This window comes from Lethenteron reissneri, chromosome 72, assembly GCF_015708825.2.
Source record: "Lethenteron reissneri isolate LAM-NWPU_2019-01 chromosome 72, ASM1570882v1, whole genome shotgun sequence".
NCBI lineage: Eukaryota > Metazoa > Chordata > Hyperoartia > Petromyzontiformes > Petromyzontidae > Lethenteron > Lethenteron reissneri.
Genome location: NC_083850.1, coordinates 4,656,459 through 4,679,577, shown reverse-complemented (window position 1 = coordinate 4,679,577; position 23,119 = coordinate 4,656,459). Strand labels below are relative to the sequence as shown.

General features: G+C 46.2%; 2 protein-coding genes across 2 annotated transcripts in view; one reads left to right on the top strand and one right to left on the bottom strand.

Moving 5' to 3' along the window:
- The window catches only part of LOC133361306 (oocyte zinc finger protein XlCOF6-like), a gene marked incomplete at its 5' end in the record, with an annotated part of 253,533 nt that extends 231,397 nt beyond the window's left edge, over positions 1 to 22,136 (bottom strand). The window contains 2 exons of the mRNA XM_061580244.1: positions 16,124 to 17,190; positions 21,723 to 22,136. Coding sequence (XP_061436228.1) covers positions 16,124 to 17,190; positions 21,723 to 22,136 — 1,481 coding nt within the window. The remainder of the gene's footprint in view (positions 1 to 16,123; positions 17,191 to 21,722) is intronic.
- Positions 1 to 23,119, top strand: part of LOC133361338 (zinc finger protein 208-like) — a gene marked incomplete at both ends in the record, with an annotated part of 534,864 nt that overhangs the window by 283,498 nt on the left and 228,247 nt on the right. The window lies entirely within an intron of this gene.

The window sequence follows — 23,119 nt, the reverse complement described above, 5'->3', positions numbered from 1 at the left end:
GTGCACACTGAAATTAGCCTAAAGAGCTGCAAAAGTTCAGGCCAGAATTATTTTTTTTGTTGACCAGTGTAATTTTATGAATTTACAGGGCCCAATGTAGATTTCTTCTTGCATCGAGTTATGAGAGATTAGATTTTAAGTACAGGTCAAAATAGTGGGGTGTTGTGTATATTGTGCTGTGAAAATTAACAAAACAAATTTAAATGCAAAATGTGTGAATTCACTAAATTATGCAAATGTATGAAATTATACAAATTATGGAAAAATAATAAAATAAATAAACGTGCATGAATTTCATGTTAAGTTATGTTAATTGTGTAAGTTGAATCTGATCAATCGTATGTGTGATTAAATGTGTATACATATTACGTTAAAATGTATGTATGTGATCTGTGCTTGTGTGTATAGGAGTATTGTAATAGGTTTTAATCCTTTCAACTCGTACAAAAACTGACACCTTTATACAAGGTATCATGTTCTTTTTGTTTGCATTTTGACTGCTTGTGTTGTGGTTATTGCAAACATGATGCCTTGTATAAAGGTGTCGGTCTTTGTACCAGTTGAAAGGGTAAAAACCTATTACTATATTTTGCCACTGGTAAAGGAGATGTCTCATAGTATAGGAGTATTATTAACGTATGTGTGTGTTAGTCCGTATTATGATCAATAGGTGTGCGTGTCGTTACGTGTATTATTATTGGCTTGGCTTCGTTGTCTAGGGGCGTATCGTTTGTGTGTGACGGTGTGTAATTCAAGTGTGTGTATGTGTGATGCTCGGCTTCATTGTCTAGGGGTGTATCACCAATCGTGATAAAACAATTATTATCGCTTTAACTTTTACTGATTATGATTCTCGCTTAAACATTTACTGAATATGATTTAGTGTAATTACGTCCAGTCTCTGGATTCAGATATTGCCGCAGGATACAGTTCTTATATTTTGGATAATTACGCATGAACTTAGGAAGGAACCACTCAGAATCTTCTGTGTCAATCAACTTTAATAATTAAAACACTCTAATATGCGAACACACTTATGATTGGAATTGCCACAACAGTACTCCTCGATCCGTCCAATTAAACCTCAATGGTTACATTGTTAAACTGAGCAATAGAACAATAGACTAACTCCTCATAGTAGCGCAACAATACAAGACAACATTCATAAAGAACCGTGCTAAAGAAACATGTACCCAATGGCAAAAGTGTGCATCAATGAATTCATTGGTAAGATTACGTGATCAACAGAAGACGACGACTAAACTACTTCTTAACGACTGCATTCATGGAACTTAAGGGAGGAAACAATTCTTCTCCACAACCATCTTATATTTATCCGATTTAAAGCTTTTGTGACTGCAGGGATTCATCTTCTTGGTTCTTTTGGTAAAGTCACGTAGAAGGGAAGTAATAAAAGAATAAAAATAAAACATTAAATAATTCTCACGACGTTTCGGCTACAACGCTGTTTCCCCGACAAACCTGGTCTTCACTTGAGGACGGCTGCTTGCGTTGTGGCCGAAACGTCGTGAGAAATATTTTATTATGTTTAATTATTATTATTTTATTACTTCCCTTCTACGTGACTTTACCGAAAGAACCAAGAAGATTTACCATTTCTTCTTTATTGGTCAGCTGGCGGTACTGGTACTCGTAATCGCGAGCCAATTCGTCATAGAATTTATCCCAGAGAGCCTTCGTATCTGCTGGCATGGAATACAGCAGAATCGTAGCGAAGAGTTGACGAAGCTGGTACAGCATCTGAAAGAGCGAGGCTTCTTCCAGACACGCAACCCATTCGCGATCGCTCTCAAGGTAGCCTGCTCGCATGGCTGCTTCCAGCGGATTGTTTTGTTTTATTTTATTCGTAACGCACCATCCATATGCGCTCCACCATCCACCATGCCCTTGCATCGCAAAGACACAGCTCGGGTGTGCGTCAGCGTGTGCGCCATCCACAGTGACATTGGTCAGCAATTGCACTGTTCCGATCGCACACAGGTTGGCCCCTGCATCCTCCATCTGTATGTACACACACAGACAGATCCGCTATGGGGCCACCTATTTTTTTATTATATTAAAATGTATTTTGTTGGTGTTTTTACGTTTACGAATTCCCATTGTGGGTGTTTTACGCATGCATCAGATTTTTGGGTTCCTCACATATGGTATCAGAGGTGTGGGTCACTCCATTTCTCAATCGAACAATAACGGGGATCGTTTAAGTTATGACAGCTTGCAGATAGAAACATTGCATGATCGTATACTAATAATGACAGAATTTGTACCCCAGTGGAGGGCATCCCCCACCCGGCGCTTCTTACCGGTACTGTGAGACTTACAAATCCAGACCTCTCCTCCTCCTGAACCATTCACAATACCCTGTGGTAGTACCATAATCATCTCAAAAAAGCGATCACTTTCCAATGCCCATTTTGATCCCGGGAGTTACCCGGGTGGTGTCACACTGTACTCATTGTTTTAGCATGTCGCAAATTCCGATATGGCTTGTGCAACGGCCAGAGAGTGAGAGCGGCGGGGGCCGGGCTGCAACCTTTTTAGACAGTTTATTACATTTCAATGTGCATGGGATTGGCACTCCAAAACATCATAAATGTACAGTAACGCCAACTGCATCCGTGGCAAACATGATACGCGGACACATGCTGCATATTATAAAACACATGCCCTTACCAGCAGCAGCATGCCGTCCATGGAGACGTGATGAACGTCAATACATAATAATGGTAATAAGCCGGATAAACCGAAAAGTACCCATTGTACCCATCAAACAGTCAGCTGGGTTGCCCCATGGGGGTATTGACCCATGGGCGAAAATGTAGGGTGCGCTACGCAACTGGCCGTGGTCCTGGCAGGTGAAGCTGGCAGCTCAGTCCGCTAAGACTTACTGTATCGCGACCCCTGCCTACTCGTAAGGTAAAGTTGTTTGGGGACTCCACTAATTGCAGCACGCAGCACCCATTTTTTACATAAATAAACGTAATATTAGCGTAACTACCATTCGCACACTTGCATACACATCACACTCACACAGCGCAGGGTCTGCGCCCATAGTGCACTTGCAGCACTGCGACGCAGACCTTGCCAAACCTATGCTATCGTTCTCTTCCGGGCGTGTTAATTATTTTTTTTTATCGAATCAAAGTGAGCTGTGGCTTTTTGCCGGCTGTTTTATTTTCATCGAATCAGAGCGTGCTGTTTGGGCGGGTCCGTAAATAAATTAACGTCCAGATACGCACGCAGACGACCAAACCAGCGTAGTTGTTTAAGATATGTGAGGAATCCAAAAATCTGATGCATGCGTAAAACACCCACAATGGGAATATGTAAACGTAAAAACACCAACAAAATATTTTTTTATAAGAAAAAAATAGGTGGCCCCATAACGGATTTGTCTTTGTGTGTACATACAGACGGAGGATGCAGGGGATAACCTGTGTGCGATCGGAACGGTGCAATTTCTGACCAATGTCACTGTGGATGGCGCACACGCTGACGCACACCGGAGCTGTGTCTTTGCCATGCAAGGGCATGGTGGATGGTGGAGCGCTTATGGATGGTGCGTTACGAATAAAATTAAACAAAACAAACCGCTGGAAGCAGCCATGCGAGCAGGCTACCTTGAGAGTGATCGTGAATGGGTTGCGTGTCTGGAAGAAGCCTCGCTCTTTCAGATGCCGTACCAGCTTCGTCAACTCTTCGCTACCATTCTGCTGTATTCCATGGCAGCAGATACCAAGGCTCTCTGGGATAAATTCTACGACGAATTGGCTCGCGATTACGAGTACCAGTACCGCCAGCTGACCAACAAAGAAGAAATGGTAAATCTTCTTGGTTCTTTCGGTAAAGCCACGTAGAAGGGAAATAATAAAATAATAACAATAAAACATGATCAATTAATTCTCACGACGTTTCGGCCACAACGCAAGCAGCCGTCCTCAGGTGAAAACCAGGACTGTCGAGGCGACAGCGTCTGAATGAAACAGCACACGTGCTTGGAGCATATATATAAGCTGGGTTGGAAGGGGGGGAAAGTGCGCCTTGACAAAAGAATTTGCATATCAAGAGGAATTTAGCATACTTATGGGAAATGCAGGTATGTGATTACTACTACTTATGCCCGTGCATTATGCAGGATTAGCAGCATCAAAGGGAGGGGATATGGGATATGCAGGTATGTGATTAGTACTACTTATGCCCGTGCATTATGCAGGATTAGCAGCATCAAAGGGAGGGGATATGGGAAATGCAGGTATGTGATTAGTACTACTTATACCCGTGCATTATGCTGGATTAGCAGCATCAAAGAAAATAAAAGAAATGGTAAAGTTCAAGACCCTTCACAGCCTCCACGAGTTCCTCACGGCAGGTGGGATGGCTCTGTCGGACTTTGACGACCTCCCGCAGCTTTCCGAGTACCCACACTTGGTCTTGGACTCACTTCTTGAGAACAGCCATATCCGCCGCGAATTGGACACGAAAGACTTCCCATTTCGACTTCGGTGCAAACAGTTCCCCATTGTCCCAGCCTTCGCGATGACCATCAACAAGGCGCAAGGGCAAACTGTTTACAACCTGCGATTATATCTACCAACGCCATGCTTCTCGCATGGCCAACTGTACGTGACACTATCGCGAGTCACGGCAAGATCCAACATCAAGGTGCTTATTGAGGGACCTCACGACGAGGAGGAAGACGGAGTGTACACGAAGAATATCGTGGATCGGCAGATATTTGAATAAGTTGCATTCTATATTTAAATAAGTTGCATTCTTTAATATTGTCGATTGAGCGTCTCATAAAAATGCATATAACCTCACAAAAATAACCATAAAACAATCACCAAAACATGTCTATTGTGTCCAGCCACTTTCAACTCCCCACCAACCAAGTATATACACACCGCCCGCGAAGCGGGCGGCGACTGCTAGTCTTAAACAACTACGCTGGTTTGGTCGTCTGCGTGCGTATCTGGACGTTAATTTATTTACGGACCCGCCCAAACAGCTCGCTCTGATTCGATGAAAATAGAACAGCTGGCAAAAAGGCACAGCTCACTTTGATTCGATAAAAATAAATAATTAACACGCCCGGAAGAGAGCGATAGCATAGGTTTGGCAAGGTCTGCGCCGCAGTGCTGCAGTGCACTGTGGGCGCAGACCCTGCGCTGTGTGAGTGTGGTGTGTATGCATGTGTGCGAATGGTAGTTACGCTAATATTACGTATATTTATGTAAAAAATGGGTGCTGCGTGCTGCGATTAGTGGAGTCCCCAAACAACTTTACCTTACGAGTAGGCAGGGGTCGCTATACAGTAAGTCTTAGCCGACTGAGCTGGCAGCTTCACCTGACGGGATCACGGCCAGTTGCGTAGCGCCCCCTACAGTTTCGCCCATGGGTCAATACCCCCATGGGGCAACCCAGCTGACTGTTTGATGGGTACAATGGGTACTTTTCGGTTTATCCGGCTTATTACCATTATTATGTATTGACGTTGATCACGTCTCCATGGACGGCTTGCTGTCTACTTCGGTTGTGTAATTCAGATGTTGTGCATGCTGCTGCTGGTAAGGGCATGTGTTGCATAATATGCAGCATGTGTCCGCGTATCATGTTTGCCACGGATGCAGTTGGCGTTACTGTACATTTATCATGTTTTGGAGTGCCAATCCCATGCACTTTGAAATGTAATAAACTGTCAAAAAAGGTTGCAGCCCGGCCCCGGCCGCTGTCACTCTCTGGCCGTTGCACAAGCCATATCGGAATTTGCGACATGCTAAAACAATGAGTACAGTGTGGGTAGCTCCCGGGATCAAAATGGGCATTGGAAAGTGATCGCTTTATTGAGATGATTATGGTACTACCACAGGGTATTGTGAACAGTTCAGGAGGAGGAGAGGTCTGGATTTGTAAGTCTCACAGTACCGGTAAGAAGCGCCAGGTGGGGGATGCCCTCCACTGGGGTTCAAATTCTGTCATTATTAGTATACGATCATGCAATGTTTCTATCTGCAAGCTGTCATAACTCAAACGATCCCCGTTATTGTTCGATTGAGAAATGGAGTGACCCACACCTCTGATATCACTAGCAGTCGCCGCCCGCTTCGCGGGCGGTGTGTATATGCTTGGTTGGTGGGAAGTTGAAAGTGGCTGGACACAATATACATGTTTTGGTGATTGTTTTATGTTTATTTTTGTGAGGTTATATGCATTTTTATGAGACGCTCAATCGACAATATTAAAGAATGCAACTTATTCAAACATAGAATGCAATTTATTGAAATATCTGGCAATACACGATATTCTTCGTGTACACTCCGTCTTCCTCCTCGTCGTCAGGTCCTTCAATAAGCGCCTTGATGTTGGATCTTGCCGTGACTCGCGATAGTGCCACGTACAGTTGGCCGTGCGAGAAGCATGGCGTTGGTAGATATAATCCCAGGTTGTGAACAGTTTGCCCTTGCGCCTTGTTGATGGTCATCGCGAAGGCAGGGACAATGGGGAACTGCTTGCGCCGAAGTCGAAATGGGAAGTCCTTCGTGTCGTCGTCGCTGATGAAGATGATCCGAGGGTTCAACACCTCCTCACCGTTATGGGTTCCAGTCATGATAGTCGCGCGAATGACGGGTGGCTTCATTTCCACGATGCGAAGCCGTGTTCCGTTGCACAGGCCAGCGTCCGGGTTCATGTTGCGCATCATCATCACTGGGATGCCTTTCTTGAGGACCAACTTGTGTGGCGGAACCCCGTTGATGTTCACCGAGTTGAGGACCCCTGTCTCAAAGAATGCTGACCCTGCTCTCTCGTCGTTCTCAACCGAATCTGTAGACAGGTACACTTGTGGTGCTACTCTGAGGCGATCCGCGACAGCCTCATTCACTCGCTGCACAGCGGCGTTGGTCAGCGTCAGAATAGTGCGGCGAGCGAAGCAGTCGTTCGTTGCCCCCGTAGGGTAATTTAATTCATCTGCACTGTACATGGCATCGACAATCCTCTTCAACCCGAGTGGAAAGGGATGATGATTGCCGTCCTCATCTCCGTAGATGTCTGGGTCGTATTCAAGATAGTCGATCACCATGGCACGCGGAATCTTCATGCAATCCGGACCGAGGTCTGGATCAACTTCATGCCTACCCTCTCAGACTTCCAAAAGAAAAGTTCTGCGGCTGATTCTTGGTTCTCTGCGCACTGGACTCTCATGTTCACAGTCAGATGAACTTGCTTGATGTGTGACCGCAGGTCGGACGACTTGAAACACGCATCCACAGTATCAGCTGGTGTTCCTTTCTTCACAACTGGCAGAATCTGTCGAAAGTCACCGGACAGGACAACCACTTTGCCTCCAAACGGTTCATGCAGATTGTCCAAAATATCGCGAAGCGTGCGATCCACCGCTTCAAACGCAAACCGGTGCGTCATTGGGGCTTCATCCCAAACGATAGGACTTGCCTCCTTGATAAATGATTTGAGCTTGGACTGTTTGCGAATGAAGCATGTGGATATGTTCGTCGGTTTCAAAGGGATCTTGAACGTGGAATGCGCGGTACGGCCGCCTGGAAGCAGCATCGAGGCAATGCCGCTGGAAGCAACAGCAATCGCAATCTTGCCTTGAAGACGTATCTTTGCCAGCACATGGTTGATCAGCGTGGACTTCCCCGTGCCGCCCGGAGCATCGACGAGAAACAGCTTTGATCGGGTTGACTGTCTTCGACTGAGCCAACAATTTCGTCATAGATTTCTCTCTGGTTCGTGTTGAGTCTGTCAGAACGTTCTACGATGTCTTGTAGCTCGTTTCTATCATATCCTTCCAATTCGCGGCGGATATGGTTGTTCTCAAGCAGCGAGTCCAAGACCAAGTGTGGGTACTCGGAAAGCTGCGGGAGGTCGTCAAAGTCCGACAGAGCCATCCCACCTGCCGTGAGGAACTCGTGGAGGCTGTGAAGGGTCTTGAACTTTAGCATTTTGTTTATTTTCTTTGATGCTGATAATCCTGCATAATGCACGGGCATAAGTAGTACTAATCACATACCTGCATTTCCCATAAACATGCTAAATTCCTCTTGATATGCACATTTTATTGTCAAAGCGCCTTTTCCCCCCATTCCAACCCAGCTTATATAAATGCACCAAGCAGGTGTGCTGTTTCATTCAGACGCTGTCGCCTCGACAGACCTGGTTTCCACCTGAGGACGGCTGCTTGCGTTGTGGCCTAAACGTCGTGAGAATTATTTTATTATGTTTAATTTTTTTTATTTTATTACTTCCCTTCTACGTGACTTTACCGAAAGAACCAAGAAGATTTACCATTTCTTCTTTATTGGTCAGCTGGCGGTACTGGTACTCGTAATCGCGAGCCAATTCGTCGTAGAATTTATTCCAGAGAGCCTTCGTATTTGCTGGCATGGAATACAGCAAAATCGTAGCGAAGAGTTGACGAAGCTGGTACGGCATCTGAAAGAGCGAGGCATCTTCCAGACACGCAACCCATTCGCGATCGCTCTCAAGGTAGCCTGCTGGCATGGCTGCTTCCAACGGTTTGTTTTGTTTAATTTTATTCGTAACGCACCATCCATATGCGCTCCATCATCCACCATGCCCTTGCATCGCAAAGACACAGCTCCGGTGTCCGTCAGTGTGTGCGCCATCCACAGTGACATTGGTCAGCAATTGCACCGTTCCGATCGCACACAGGTTGGCCCCTGCATCCTCCATCTGTATGTACACACACAGACAGATGCGCTATGGGGCCACCTATTTTTTTCTTATATTAAAATGTATTTTGTTGGTGTGTTTACGTTTACGTATTCCCATTGTGGGTGTTTTACGCATGCATCCGATTTTTTGGTTCCTCACATATGGTATCAGAGGTGTGGGTCACTCCATTTCTCAATCGAACAATAACGGGGATCGTTTCAGTTATGACAGCTTGCAGATAGAAACATTGCATGATCGTATACTAATAATTACAGAATTTGTACCCCAGTGGAGGGCATCCCCCACCCGGCGCTTCTTACCGGTACTGTGAGACTTACAAATCCAGAACTCTCCTCCTCCTGAAGCGTTCACATTACCCTGTGGTAGTACCATTATCATCTCAATAAAGCGATCACTTTCCAATGGCCATTTTGATCCCGGGAGTTACCCGGGTGGTGTCACACTGTACTGATTGTTTTAGCATGTCTTGTGCAACGGGCAGAGAGTGACAGCGGCGGGAGCCGGGCTGCAACCTTTTTTGACAGTTTATTAAATTTCAAAGTGCATGGGATTGGCACTCCCAAACATCATGAATGTACAGTAACGCCAACTGCATCCGTGCCAAACATGATACGCGGACACATGCTGCATATTATGCAACACATGCCCTTACCAGCAGCAGCATGCACAACATCTGAATTACACAACCGAAGTAGACAGCAAGCCGTCCATGGAGACGTGATCAACGGCAATACATAATAATGGTAATAAGCCGGATAAACCGAAAAGTACCAATTGTACCCATCAAACAGTCAGCTGGGTTGCCCCATGGGGGTATTGACCCATGGGCGAAACTGTAGGGTGCGCTAAGCAACTGGCCGTGGTCCGGGCAGGTGAAGGTGCCAGCTCAGTCCGCTAAGACTTACTGTATAGCGACCCCTGCCTACTCGTAAGGTAAAGTTGTTTGGGGACTCCACTAATCGCAGCACGCAGCACCCATTTTTTACATAAATAAACGTAATATTAGCGTAACTACCATTCGCACACTTGCATACACACCACACTCACACAGCGCAGGGTCTGCGCCCACAGTGCACTGCAGCACTGCGGCGCAGACCTTGCCAAACCTATGCTATCGCTCTCTTCCGGGCGTGTTAATTATTTATTTTTATCGAATCAAAGTGAGCTGTGGCTTTTTTCCGGCTGTTTTATTTTCATCGAATCAGAGCGAGCTGTTTGGGCGGGTCCGTAAATAAATTAACGTCCAGATACGCACGCAGACGACCAAACCAGCGTAGTTGTTTAAGAAGACTAGCAGTTGCCGCCCGCTTCGCGGGCGGTGTGTATATGCTTGGTTGGTTGGGAGTTGAAAGTGGCTGGACACAATATACATGTTTTGGTGATTGTTCAATGTTTATTTTTGTGAGGTTATATGTATTTTTATGAGACGCTGAATCGACAATATTTAAGAATGCAAGTGATTGAAATATAGAATGCAACTTATTCAACTATCTGGCGCTTCACGATATTCTTCGTGTACACTCCGTCTTCCTCCTCGTCGTCAGGTCCCTCAATAAGCGCCTTGATGTTGGATCTTGCCGTGACTCGCGATAGTGCCACGTACAGTTGGCCGTGCGAGAAGCATGGAGTTGGTAGATATAATCCCAGGTTGTGAACAGTTTGCCCTTGCGCCTTGTTGATGGTCATCGCGAATGCTGGGACAATGGGGAACTGTTTGCGCCGAAGTCGAAATAGAAAGTCCTTCGTGTCCAATTCGCGGCGGATATGGTTGTTCTCAAGCAGCGAGTCCAAGACCAAGTGTGGGTACTCGGAAAGCTGCAGGAGGTCGTCAAAGTCCGACAGAGCCATCCCACCTGCCGTGAGGAACTCGTGGAGGCTGTGAAGGGTCTTGAACTTTACCATTTCTTTTATTTTCTTTAATGCTGCTAATCCTGCATAATGCACTGGTATAAGTAGTACTAATCACATACCTGCATTTCTCATATCCCCTCCCTTTGATGCTGCTAATCCTGCATAATGCACGGGCATAAGAAGTACTAATCGCATACCTGCATTTCCCATAAATATGCTAAATTGCTCTTGATATGCAAATTATTTTGTCAAGGCGCTCTTCCTCCCCCTTCCAACCCAGCTTATATATATGCTCCAAGCACGTGTGCTGTTTCATTCAGACGCTGTCGCCTCGACAGACTTGGTTTTCACCTGAGGACGGCGGCTTGCGTTGTGGCCGAAACGTCGTGAGAATTATTTTATTATGTTTAATTTTTTTTATTTCATTACTTCCCTTGTACGTGACTTTAGCGAAAGAACCAAGAAGATTTAGCATTTCTTCTTTGTTGGTCAGCTGGCGGTACTGGTACTCGTAATCGCGAGCCAATTCGTCGTAGAATTTATCCCAGAGAGCCTTGGTATCTGCTGGCATGGAATACAGCAGAATGGTAGCGAAGAGTTGACGAAGCTGGTACGGCATCTGAAAGAGCGAGGCTTCTTCCAGACACGCAACCCATTCGCGATCGCTCTCAAGGTAGCCTGCTCGCATGGCTGCTTCCAGCGGTTTGTTTTGTTTAATTTTATTCGTAACGCACCATCCATATGCGCTTCACCATCCACCATGCCCTTGCATGGCAAAGACACAGCTCCGGTGTGCGTCAGCGTGTGCGCCATCCACAGTGACATTGGTCAGAAATTGCACCGTTCCGATCGCACACAGGTTAGCCCCTGCATCCTCCGTCTGTATGTACACACACAGACAAATCCGTTATGGGGCCACCTATTTTTTTCTTATAAAAAAAATTTGTTGGTGTTTTTACGTTTACGTATTCCCATTGTGGGTGTTTTACGCATGCATCAGATTTTTGGGTTCCTCACATATGATATCAGAGGTGTGGGTCACTCCATTTCTCAATCGAACAATAACGGGGATCGTTGCAGTTATGACAGCTTGCAGATAGAAACATTGCATGATCGTATACTAATAATGACAGAATTTGTACCCCAGTGGAGGGCATCCCCCACCCGGCGCTTCTTACTGGTACTGTGAGACTTAGAAATCCAGACCTCTTCTCCTCCTGAACCGTTCACAATACCCTGTGGTAGTACCATAATCATCTCAATAAAGCGATCACTTTCCGATGCCCATTTTGATCCCGGGAGTTACCTGGGTGGTGTCACACTGTACTCATTGTTTTAGCATGTCGCAAATTCGGATATGGCTTGTGCAACGGCCAGAGAGTGACAGCGGCGGGGGCCGGGCTGCAACTTTTTTAGACAGTTTATTACATTTCAAAATGCATGGGATTGGCACTCCAAAACATGATAAATGTACAGTAACGCCAACTACATCCGTGGCAAACATGATACGCAGACACATGCTGCATATTATGCAACACATGCCCTTACGAGCAGCAGCATGCACAACATCTGAATTACACAACGGAAGTAGACAGCAAGCCGTCCATGGAGACGTGATCAACGTCAATACATAATAATGGTAATAAGCCGGATAGTACCCATTGTACCCATCAAACAGTCAGCTGGGTTGCCCCATGGGGGTATTGACCCATGGGCGAAACTGGTGGGGTGCGCTACGCAACTGGCCGTGGTCCCGGCAGGTGAAGCTGCCAGCTCAGTCCGCTAAGACTTACTGTATAGCGACCCCTGCCGACTCGTAAGGTAAAGTTGTTTGGGGACTCCACTAATCGCAGCACGCAGCACCCATTTTTTACATAAATAAACGTAATATTAGCGTAACTACCATTCGCACACTTGCATACACACCACACTCACACAGCGCAGGGTCTGCGCCCACAGTGCACTGCAGCATTGCGGCGCAGACCTTGCCAAACCTATGCTGTCGCTCTCTTCCGGGCGTGTTAATTAATTATTTTTATCGAATCAAAGTGAGCTGTGGCTTTTTGCCGGCTGTATTATTTTCATCGAATCAGAGCGAGCTGTTTGGGCGGGTCCGTAAATAAATTAACGTCCAGATACGCACGCAGCGTAGTTGTTTAAGATATAAAATCGTGCATGTCTGTCTGTCTGTGTGTGTGTGTGTGGATTTCGGACCATACGCACTTTCATTGGACGCCGGTTGCCCCTGCCTACGGCTAGCGACGCCTTCGCCGCTTTCATTGGACCTGGCAACGGCTAGCGACGCCTTCGCCAAGGGCTGCACTTTCATTGGACGGCGGTTGCCCCTGCCAACGGCTAGCCACGCCTTCGCCACTTTCATAGGCTCCGTAAATAATTAAATAATAGCCATTTCACAGTATTGTTCGAGCGCTAGGGGCGGGGGGAAGGAACGCCACCCGTACCCAGCGTTCGCCGGGTGGGAAAATCAGGCGAGGCGGGAGGCTCTGCACGGTGCTAGGCCTCGACACCCACCACGCCACTCTGAGGTAAATTCATACAAATTTCACGTCCTCTACAGAGTGGTGAGGGAGGCAGAGTGGCGAGGGAGGGATAGTGGCGAGGGAGGGACTCAGCCTCAAAACGAGTAACTGGTGTGGCGTATTAACATCGCCACTGGGGAGACAAAGGCGGCCAGGCGTGCTGGATCCAAGTCCCGGGTGAAGCCGGGTCATGTGTATGTGTGTATGTGTTTATGTGTATGTCTGTGTGTCTGTATGCATGTGTGTATGTATGTGTGTCTGCATGTATGTGTGTGTGTATTGTCTATGTTTTTGTGTGTGTATGTGTGTGTATGTGTTTGTATGTGTTTGTGTGTTTACGCTCGCATTACACAAATGTGTTGCAGGTCTAAGGCGTTCCTCGCGCAGCATTGCCGCTTTCTTTTTTCAGTCGTTTACTGCCGTACGCACCCTGACAGTCGTGTGTGTCTGCAGCAAGCGCGTGTATGTGTACCTATGGACGCGCGCGCGTGTGTTGTGTAGGGGGAACGGTAGTGTAGTGCTTAGCGTGCTCTCTGTGTCTGTGTGTGTGTGTCTGTGTGTGTGTGTCTGTGTGTGTGTCTGTGTGTGTGCGTGTGTGGTGTGTGGGGAGCGGTAGTGTAGTGGTTAGCGTGCTGTCTGTGTGTCTGTGTGTGTGTCTGTCTGTGTGTGTCTGCGTGTGTCTGTGTGTGTGTCTGTGTGTGTGTCTGTGCGTGTGTGGTGTGTGAGGAGCGGTGGGTGTAGTGGTTAACGCTACGCTGCGCTACAAACCCGGCGAACCGAGTTCCATTCCCGCTCACGGCCACCACCGGTGACGATTATTTGAACCTCCCCTAGGTCGACTCAGCCTCAAACGAGTAACTGGTGTGGCGTATTAACATCGCCACTGGGGAGACAAAGGCGGCCGGCCGTGGTGGATACAAGTCCCGGGCGAAGCCGGGTAGTACAGCTAGTGTATGTATAAAATAATCGCACAAACCAAATATTAGCCCGTGCAATAATGAATCGTTACAATTGTAATGACTCGTTTGATAAAAGTATTTGATCAAAGTTTGTTATCCCATCACGGAACACCACTGGAACTGAAGCATATTAAGCAGCAACAACATGGGGTCTGTGCAGAAGTCGGGGCTCGGAGTCAGGTGGAACGGGGAGCCAGGGGCAATGGAGTCGGGATAGGAAAGAGCGCAGCGCCAGGGCTGGAGGTGGCTGCGCTCCTCGGCCGGCCGTGTTGGCTGAGCCCACGGCCGGCGCAGAGGAGGCAGCACGGGGCAGCCGACTGTGTCGGGGGCACCAGTGGGACCGAGCCCGGCACCCCTCACCCCTGGGAAGTTGGTACACCTGGTGTATGTCAATAACTTTAATAAACACTCGGCGACAGCCCTTAAACCTCACATTCGTCTCCGAGTGCGTCCTGGGAACTTCTCTACATATGTATAATAGTGTACGGCCATGTGAACTGTAATATGTATGCTAACTGGGGCGTGCAGGATTAGGAATCAATGAAAATTATTAGAATAACACTATGGTGGTATTAGAATTACACTGAGCTAGAGTGTATGTTATATGTATATGCGCATTGGGAGTCGTAAATGCAAACTGGGAGGTGCTCGGTTGTTTAGAATATCAAAATGAGTATAATCGATTCGGGCTCTGCTCTTCCTTTCTTCGCCTGGATGGTGCCGCGGGATGCAGCATCTCTGAAGGTGCTGCTGCTGCAGTTGCTGCTGCTGCAGTTGCTGCTGCTGCAGTTGCTGCTGCAGTTGCTGCTGCAGTTGCTGCTGCAGTTGCTGCTGCAGTTGCTGCTGCAGTTGCTGCTGCAGTTGCTGCTGCTGTTGCAGCAACATCGTGATTGCATATGACCATGTTGTAATTGTAATAATTTTTCTCCGATCCTTGCACGTACACTATACAAACATATGAGCAGAGTGCGATTCGTATACGACCACACTGTGATTCTAATGCTTCTAATGATATTATAATACCTTACCTCCGTTTATATGGTTTTAAATTAAAACACTAGTTTATAATCGTTTAATGTTTAGTGTTATCGTTTATAGTATTACAGTTTACATGTTATAAAGTACAGTTTATCCCCGACATACTTCGGGATTAGGGACTGGTACGTTGATGAACGATTAACTACGGGGACCTTTCCCCTCAAGGAACACGTGTTAATCGGGTAGACAGCCAAGATGCTGCCGGTTAAGGGCACACTTGTGTGACGGAGATCCTCCACCTGAAATTATCTTAACATGTTTTTGCTAGGAACATTATAAAATAAAGAACGGACAAACATTTGTTAAAAATACGTTTTTATTCATCTGCAATCATTTTTACGTCAAAACTCGAAGGGAATATTTATTATGTCCTATGTTCACACATTTCCAGTACAATGCAAACCATTTCCGTTCCAGGAATACCAAAGCGTTCAAGTATCATTCCCCATGATTTCCTGATTAGTTCACCACATTTGTTCACTGTGCGTCTATGTTGAAGTCAAGGCCATATATCCAACGAACGCGTCATCAATGTACATCCTTAAATCGGTTATCTAAAGTCGATTAATACCAACCAAAAAAAGCTATATGCTTGAAAAAACCCGTTTAAAATGTTGAGAAAAGATCTAACTAAAGATGCATTCCAACTTTAGCTCAACAGGAAGACTTAAACACTACAATATTGTCCGGAATTGAATCATATCACAACCACTGCTCATCACGCCACTTCGGCAAGTAATCCGATAACATTACAAACCACCATTGTGCACGTCATTAAACTCTCACAAAAACTGTAAAACTAACAAATATTACCTGACGTAATATTTGTTCAGTCAACCCTGACTCTCGGTTTGATCGTCGAGCCACTCCATTACATCCAGCCATCTCTCGGGATCCAACTGCATGGGATCGAGGGTGGAAAATTCTTCAGGACTCAATGCAGCACCTTGAACTTCAGCTTTTGATTTCAGTTTCCAATCATTGTGAACCTTCTGATGCGTGCTAAGATTTGACGACTGTGAAAATGCCTTCCCACACACAGGGCACAAGAATGGCTTCTCGCCCGTGTGCGTTCTCTGATGACTATGAAGAGTTGATGAGTCTGCAAATGTCTTCCCACACACAGGGCACAGGAATGGCTTCTCGCCTGTGTGTGTTCTCTGATGACTATGAAGAGTTGATGAGTCTGCAAATGTCTTCCCACACACAGGGCACAGGAATGGCTTCTCGCCTGTGTGTGTTCTCTGATGACTATGAAGAGTTGATGAGTCTGCAAATGTCTTCCCACACACAGGGCACACGAATGGCTTCTCGCCCGTGTGTGTTCTCTGATGACTATGAAGATTTGATGACTTGGAAAATGTCTTCCCACACACAGGGCACAGGAATGGCTTCTCGCCCGTGTGTGTTCTCTGATGACTATGAAGAGTTGATGAGTCTGCAAATGTCTTCCCACACACAGGGCACAGGAATGGCTTCTCGCCCGTGTGTGTTCTCTGATGACTATGAAGAGTTGATGAGTCTGCAAATGTCTTCCCACACACAGGGCACAGGAATGGCTTCTCGCCCGTGTGTGTTCTCTGATGACTATGAAGAGTTGATGAGTCTGCAAATGTCTTCCCACACACAGGGCACAGGAATGGCTTCTCGCCCGTGTGTGTTCTCTGATGACTATGAAGAGTTGATGAGTCTGCAAATGTCTTCCCACACACAGGGCACACGAATGGCTTCTCGCCCGTGTGTGTTCTCTGATGACTATGAAGATTTGATGACTTGGAAAATGTCTTCCCACACACAGGGCACAGGAATGGCTTCTCGCCCGTGTGTGTTCTCTGATGACTATGAAGAGTTGATGAGTCTGCAAATGTCTTCCCACACACAGGGCACAGGAATGGCTTCTCGCCCGTGTGTGTTCTCTGATGACTATGAAGATTTGATGACTTTGAAAATGTCTTCCCACACACAGAGCACAGGAACGGCTTCTCGCCCGTGTGTGTTCTCTGGTGTCTCTTAAGATGTGATGGCCGTGAAAATGACTTCCCACACACAGAGCAATTGAATTGCTTCTTGACTCCGTGTGCGTGGGGCTGTGGAGAGCGTCTCTGCTCCATGTGAGCGTAGTAACAGCAGCGGTGTTATCGAGTCAAATGTACGCTATCGGCCGCAATGATGTTTAGCGTTGAGTTTGGGATTTTGTTAACTGCTAAAACAAGAACGACACTCGCGTCTAACCGAGACGCAAAAAAATACCGCTAATTTGACGACGAACACGTTTAAGGGTTTATCCGCGAAAATAGACACTTACCTGGAGATTCACGGTATATCGATGTCTGGAACCCGTCTGAAGATGTCGCCACGAACTCTCCCGACGCAAAGTCGCCTAACTGTCGACACAGCAATTGTGCTCGCCAGGCTGCGTTGTCTCGCGGTTGAAGGGCGATCAGCAGAGCGACGAGTCGAGCGTCCAACCTCATCAAGTTCCCTCTCGAAATGGCATTGAGCTCTGCTTCTGAGCCGCCTTATAACTCCCCCCCTAGGATCCAATCCTTTGTCTTTAAGGATATTTGCATTCGATTGTTAATTTTGGAAGTCACAATCCGCATGTAGATTAACATACCGAAGGGTAATGTGCCCATTGTGCTTCATGCATGATAATGTAAGTGCATCTCAGTGTGTAATTATGCGCTTATTTTGAATAAATGGAAAAACACGTTCCACCTGCCCTCCATTGTCCTCGATTTAAAGTGAATGCAGCCCCGTGGCGTTGCCAAAAATCGCCGAGCTTCGTGTGTGAGCACGTACAGACGCGTAGTGACCACACTTGCAACACAATCACTCTAACATCAGTAACCAAAATCCGATCTGGTACATGGTCTCCGCTTGGTCTGGTTGTATCCGTCATCACCCCGGAGACCAACAGCGAGGCATGGTTTGGCCAGCCACCACCTCGTTGGCTGCAGCGACTTTAATAGCTGCTCTCAAACAACACTATCACCAATGGTTGTTTACAGGCTAGGCTGTTAAGCGGACAATCAGTCGTTTTGGGCAAGGCGTATGGGAAAATACACACCTCTGTTATCCCATAAACACAATACACAGCATCGGTAAGGATGCCTTGTTGGGGAGATGTAGCTTGGGTAAGGTGCTGTCACTGTAGTTAGGCGATGTGACTGGGTTATCACACGGATTCCGAAAAGCAGCTGAGACGATACGATCCACTGCGCTCCACAACGATATTCTCAGTTAAAAAAATAATGAATAGAAATGTTTAAATACGTTTTTGAAATCATGTGTATTCTAAATATGTTATAATGTGTGATTGGTATACTCTTTAAATGTGTGTATTTACTGTAAATAGCTATTAAATTCCATTACCACATAGTAGCAACTGCAATAGCAGCAGCAACTGCAGCAGCAGCAACTGCCCCAGCAGCAACTGCAGCAGCAGCAACTGCAGCAGCAGCAACTGCAGCAGCAGCAACTGCAGCAGCAGCAGCAGCAGCAACTGCAGCAGCAGAAGCAACTGCAGCAGCAACTGCAGCAGCAGCAACTGCAGCAGCAGCAACTGCAGCAGCAGCAACTGCCCCAGCAGCAACTGCAGCAGCAGCAACAGCAGCAGCAACTGCAGCAGCAGCAACTGCAGCAGCAGCAACTGCAACAGCAGCAACTGCAGCAGCAACTGCAGGAGCAACTGCAGGAGCATCTGCAGCAGCAACTGCAGCAGCAACTGCAACAGGAACTGCAGCAGCAGCAACTGCAGCAGCAACTGCAGCAGCAGCAACTGCAGCAACACAAGTCTGACCTTAACCGGCAACGTCTTGACTGTCTCCACCATCAACATGTGTTCCTAGAGTTGAAAGGTCCCCGTTATAAATAGTTTAGCAACGTTCCGTTCCCTAATTCCGAAGTATACTGGAGATCACTTGTACTCTAAAACATGTAAACTGTAACGCTTTAAAGATAACATTAAACATTAAACAAATATAAACTAGTTTTTTTTATATAATTTATAAGACCGTAAACGGAGGGACAGTATTAGAATATCTATACTCTTTGGTTCTTTCGGTAAAGTCACGTAGGTAGAAATAAAACAAAATAAATAACGACGTTTCGGACGCAACACAAGCGCCCGAAACGATGTCTGCAGCAGAGATCGTGCTGCTCGCAGCAGACATCGCGGATATCGCGATTTTCACCTGAAGACGGGCGCTTGTGTTTCGTCCGAAACGTGATTTACCTTGTTTCATTTCTACCTACGTGACTTTACCGAAAGAACCAACGAGTATTAATTCCTGCAGTCACAAAAGCTTAAAATCAATATTAGAATATCATTAGAAGTTTTATAATCGCAATGTGATCGTAATAGAATCTGCACATATGTATGCATATTACATACATACATACTATGGTCGTATGTATGTAATATGTATGTCCGTTGGACATGCGAACCGGGGGTCGGATATGCGAACTGGGGGATTAGGATCGGATTAAAATTATTACAATAACACTATGGTCGTATTAGAATTACACTGAGCTAGAATGTATGTTATATGTAGATGCATATCGCGAGTCGTAAATGCAAAATGGGAGGTGCGCGGTTTTGATCGCATTAAATTTATGATAATAACAACGTGGTCCTATTAGAATCACGCTATCGACTGCTGCTGATGTTCGGGTGGCGGCTTCCGATTCGGGCTCTGCTCTTCCTTTACTCGCCTGGTTGGTGCCGCGGGACGCAGCGTCTCATCCGACAGGCGTTGCAGCAGCTGGGTGATGGCATCCGTGAGTTTGTCAACTTTCTCTTCAAGTTGAGGCCGTCTCCCTCGTGGTCTCCTCCCTCTGGGCGTGCTGTGGGTTGCTCATGGCCGAGGTGGAACTGCATGTTGAATCGGGTGTAGACGTTATTTTAGCAATATATTAAAGGACAGTATTGTGTTTAGAATGCGTCTCGACAAGGAAGGTGACTTGTTGGATCAGAGTTTTTCATCAAAGGCGTTATCCCATCACCGGACATCAACATGCTGCCTATATAACAGTAACAGAAGCAACTACAGCAGCTACGAAACCGTTCGATGGCAAAGCAGCGACTTCTGCTTCTGCTCAAACTGCTGCCCGAATGTTTGTGGCCGGCCCTGCTCTCGTGGGACCCCACACGTTCATGGAAATAATTGAGAAGATCCTGCGAGGAACCGGTGCCTGGAGCCTGGTCAAATTCTTCAAAAGAAGCCAAGGACCTGCCTAATCCTTCAAGGCTGCGGTGCGAACCCTTGACGCCCCGACATGCACAAGATTCTACCATGGGCGCGGGACGGGCGTCGAGAACCAGGTCAAAATGCGCCAGGTTGCGCTTGTAGGCTCCACGCAAAATATCAATACTGTATAGTTCTATTCGGTGCCATTGCGATGTAGAATTCTACCAGCAGTGGGCAGCTTGATTCTAATACGACCATGGTGCGATTTTAATAATTTTGATGCGATTCTAAATCTGGCACCACCCAGGCCGCATTAACGACTCCCGATGTGCATCTACATTTAACATACATTCTAGCTCAGTGTAATTCTAATACTACCATCGTGATATTCTAATCATTTTAATCCGATCATAATCCTGCACCCCCCGTTCGCATATCCGACCACCGGTTCGCATGTCCAAAGGCCATAGATGCATATTACATGCATACGAGCACAGTTCGCTTGCACGTACGCTATACATACATATGCGCAGAATGTGATTTTAATACGATGACGTTGAAATTCTACTGCTTGTAATGAGATTATGATACCGTACCTCTGTTTTTGGTGTTATAAATGATGAAACTAGTTTGTAGTAGTTTAATGTTTCGTGTTATCGTTTATAGTGTTACAGTTCACATGTCATAGCGTACAGGATTCCCTGTATACTTGATGATTAGGGACCGTAACGTTGTGAATCGATAAATAATGGGGCCCTTTCCCCTCCAGGGACACATGTTAATGGGGAGACTGCCGGTTAAGGGCAGATTTGTGTGACGAAGATCCTCCACCTGAAACTCGCTTAAAACACGTTGTTGATATGAATAAATTAACGGACACACATTTGTTAAAAAAAACTTTTTTATTCATCTGCAACCATTTTTAAGTCAAAACTCGAATTTCCTTATTAGTTCACCACATTTGTTCACTGTGCGTCTATGTTGAAGTCAAGGCCATATATACAACGAACGCGTCATCAATGTACATCCTGAAATCGGCTATCTAAAGTCGATTAATACAAACCAATAAAAGCTATATGCTTGTAAAAACCCGTTTAAAATGTTGAGAAAAGATCTAACTAAAGATGCATTCCAACTTTAGCTCAACAGGAAGACTTAAACACTACAATATTGTCCGGAATTGAATCATATCACAACCACTGCTCATCACGCCACTTCGGCAAGTAATCCGATAACATTACAAACCACCATTGTGCACGTCATTAAACTCTCACAAAAACTGTAAGTCATCCCTGACTCTCGGTTTGATCGTCGAGCCACTCCATTACATCCAGCCATCTCTCGGGATCCAACTGCATGGGATCGAGGGTGGAAAATTCTTCAGGACTCAATGCAGCACCTTGAACTTCAGCTTTTGATTTCAGTTTCCAATAATTGTGGACCTTCTGATGCGTGCTAAGATTTGACGACTGTGAAAATGCCTTCCCACACACAGGGCACAGGAATGGCTTCTCGCCCGTGTGTGTTCTCTGATGGTTTTGAAGAGTTGATGATTGTGCAAATGCCTTCCCACACACAGGGCACAGGAATGGCTTCTCGCCCGTGTGCGTTCTCTGATGAGTTTGAAGAGTTGATGACCGTGCAAATGCCTTCCCACACACAGGGCACAGGAATGGCTTCTCGCCCGTGTGCGTTCTCTGATGAGTTTGAAGAGTTGACGATTGTGCAAATGCCTTCCCACACACAGGGCACAGGAACGGCTTCTTGCCCGTGTGTGTTCTCTGGTGTCTCTGAAGATCTGATGGCCATGAAAATGACTTCCCACACACAGAGCAATTGAATGGCTTCTTGTCTCCGTGTGCGTGGGGGTGTGGAGAGCGTCTCTGCTCCATGTGAGCGTAGTAACAGCAGCGGTGTTATCGAGTCAAAAGTACGCTATCGGCCGCAAGGATGTTTAGCGTTGAGTTTTGGATTTTGTTAACTGCTAAAACAAGAACGACACTCGCGTCTAACCGAGACGCAAAAAAAATCCCATAAATTTGACGACGAACACGTTTAAGAGTTTATCCGCGAAAATAGACACTTACTTGGAGATTCACGGTAGATCGATGTCTTGAACCCGTCTGAAGATGTCGCCACGAACTCTCCCGATGCAAAGTCGCCTAACTGTCGACACAGCAATTGTGCTCGCCAGGCTGCGTTGTCTCGCGGTAGAAGGGCGATCAGCAGAGCGACGAGTCGAGCGTCCAACCTCATCAAGTTCCCTTTCGAAATGGCATTGAGCTCTGCTTCTGAGCCGCCTTATAACTCGCCCCCTAGGATCCAATCTTTTGTCTTTCAGGATATTTGCATTCGATTGCTAATTTTGGAAGGTACAATCCGCATGTCTATTAACATACCGACGGTTATTGTGCCCATTGTGCTTCATGCATGAATATGTAAGTGCATCTCAGTTTGTAATTGTGCGCTTATTTTGAATAAATGGAAAAACTTTGTCCTCGATTTAAAGTGAATGCAGAGAAATTAGCATGTAACTTTAGAAAAGGAAGAGAGCGGCCTTCTCGACGAGGGAGTGAAACCCAATAGGTAATATTCTTTTACAGCGTTACAATGGATAGGTTGTAGTTCATAGGTTATAATATTATGTTTCACTATGATAGAGCTTAACATGTGAGAGTCTACAATATCAGAGTTGATCAAATGCGACGATCAAGGGCGTCAATCGGGTGAGTTTGATCAGAGGCTTTAATCAAAGGCGTCATCCCATCACGGAACACCACCTCCCTGCGTTTATTACAGCAAC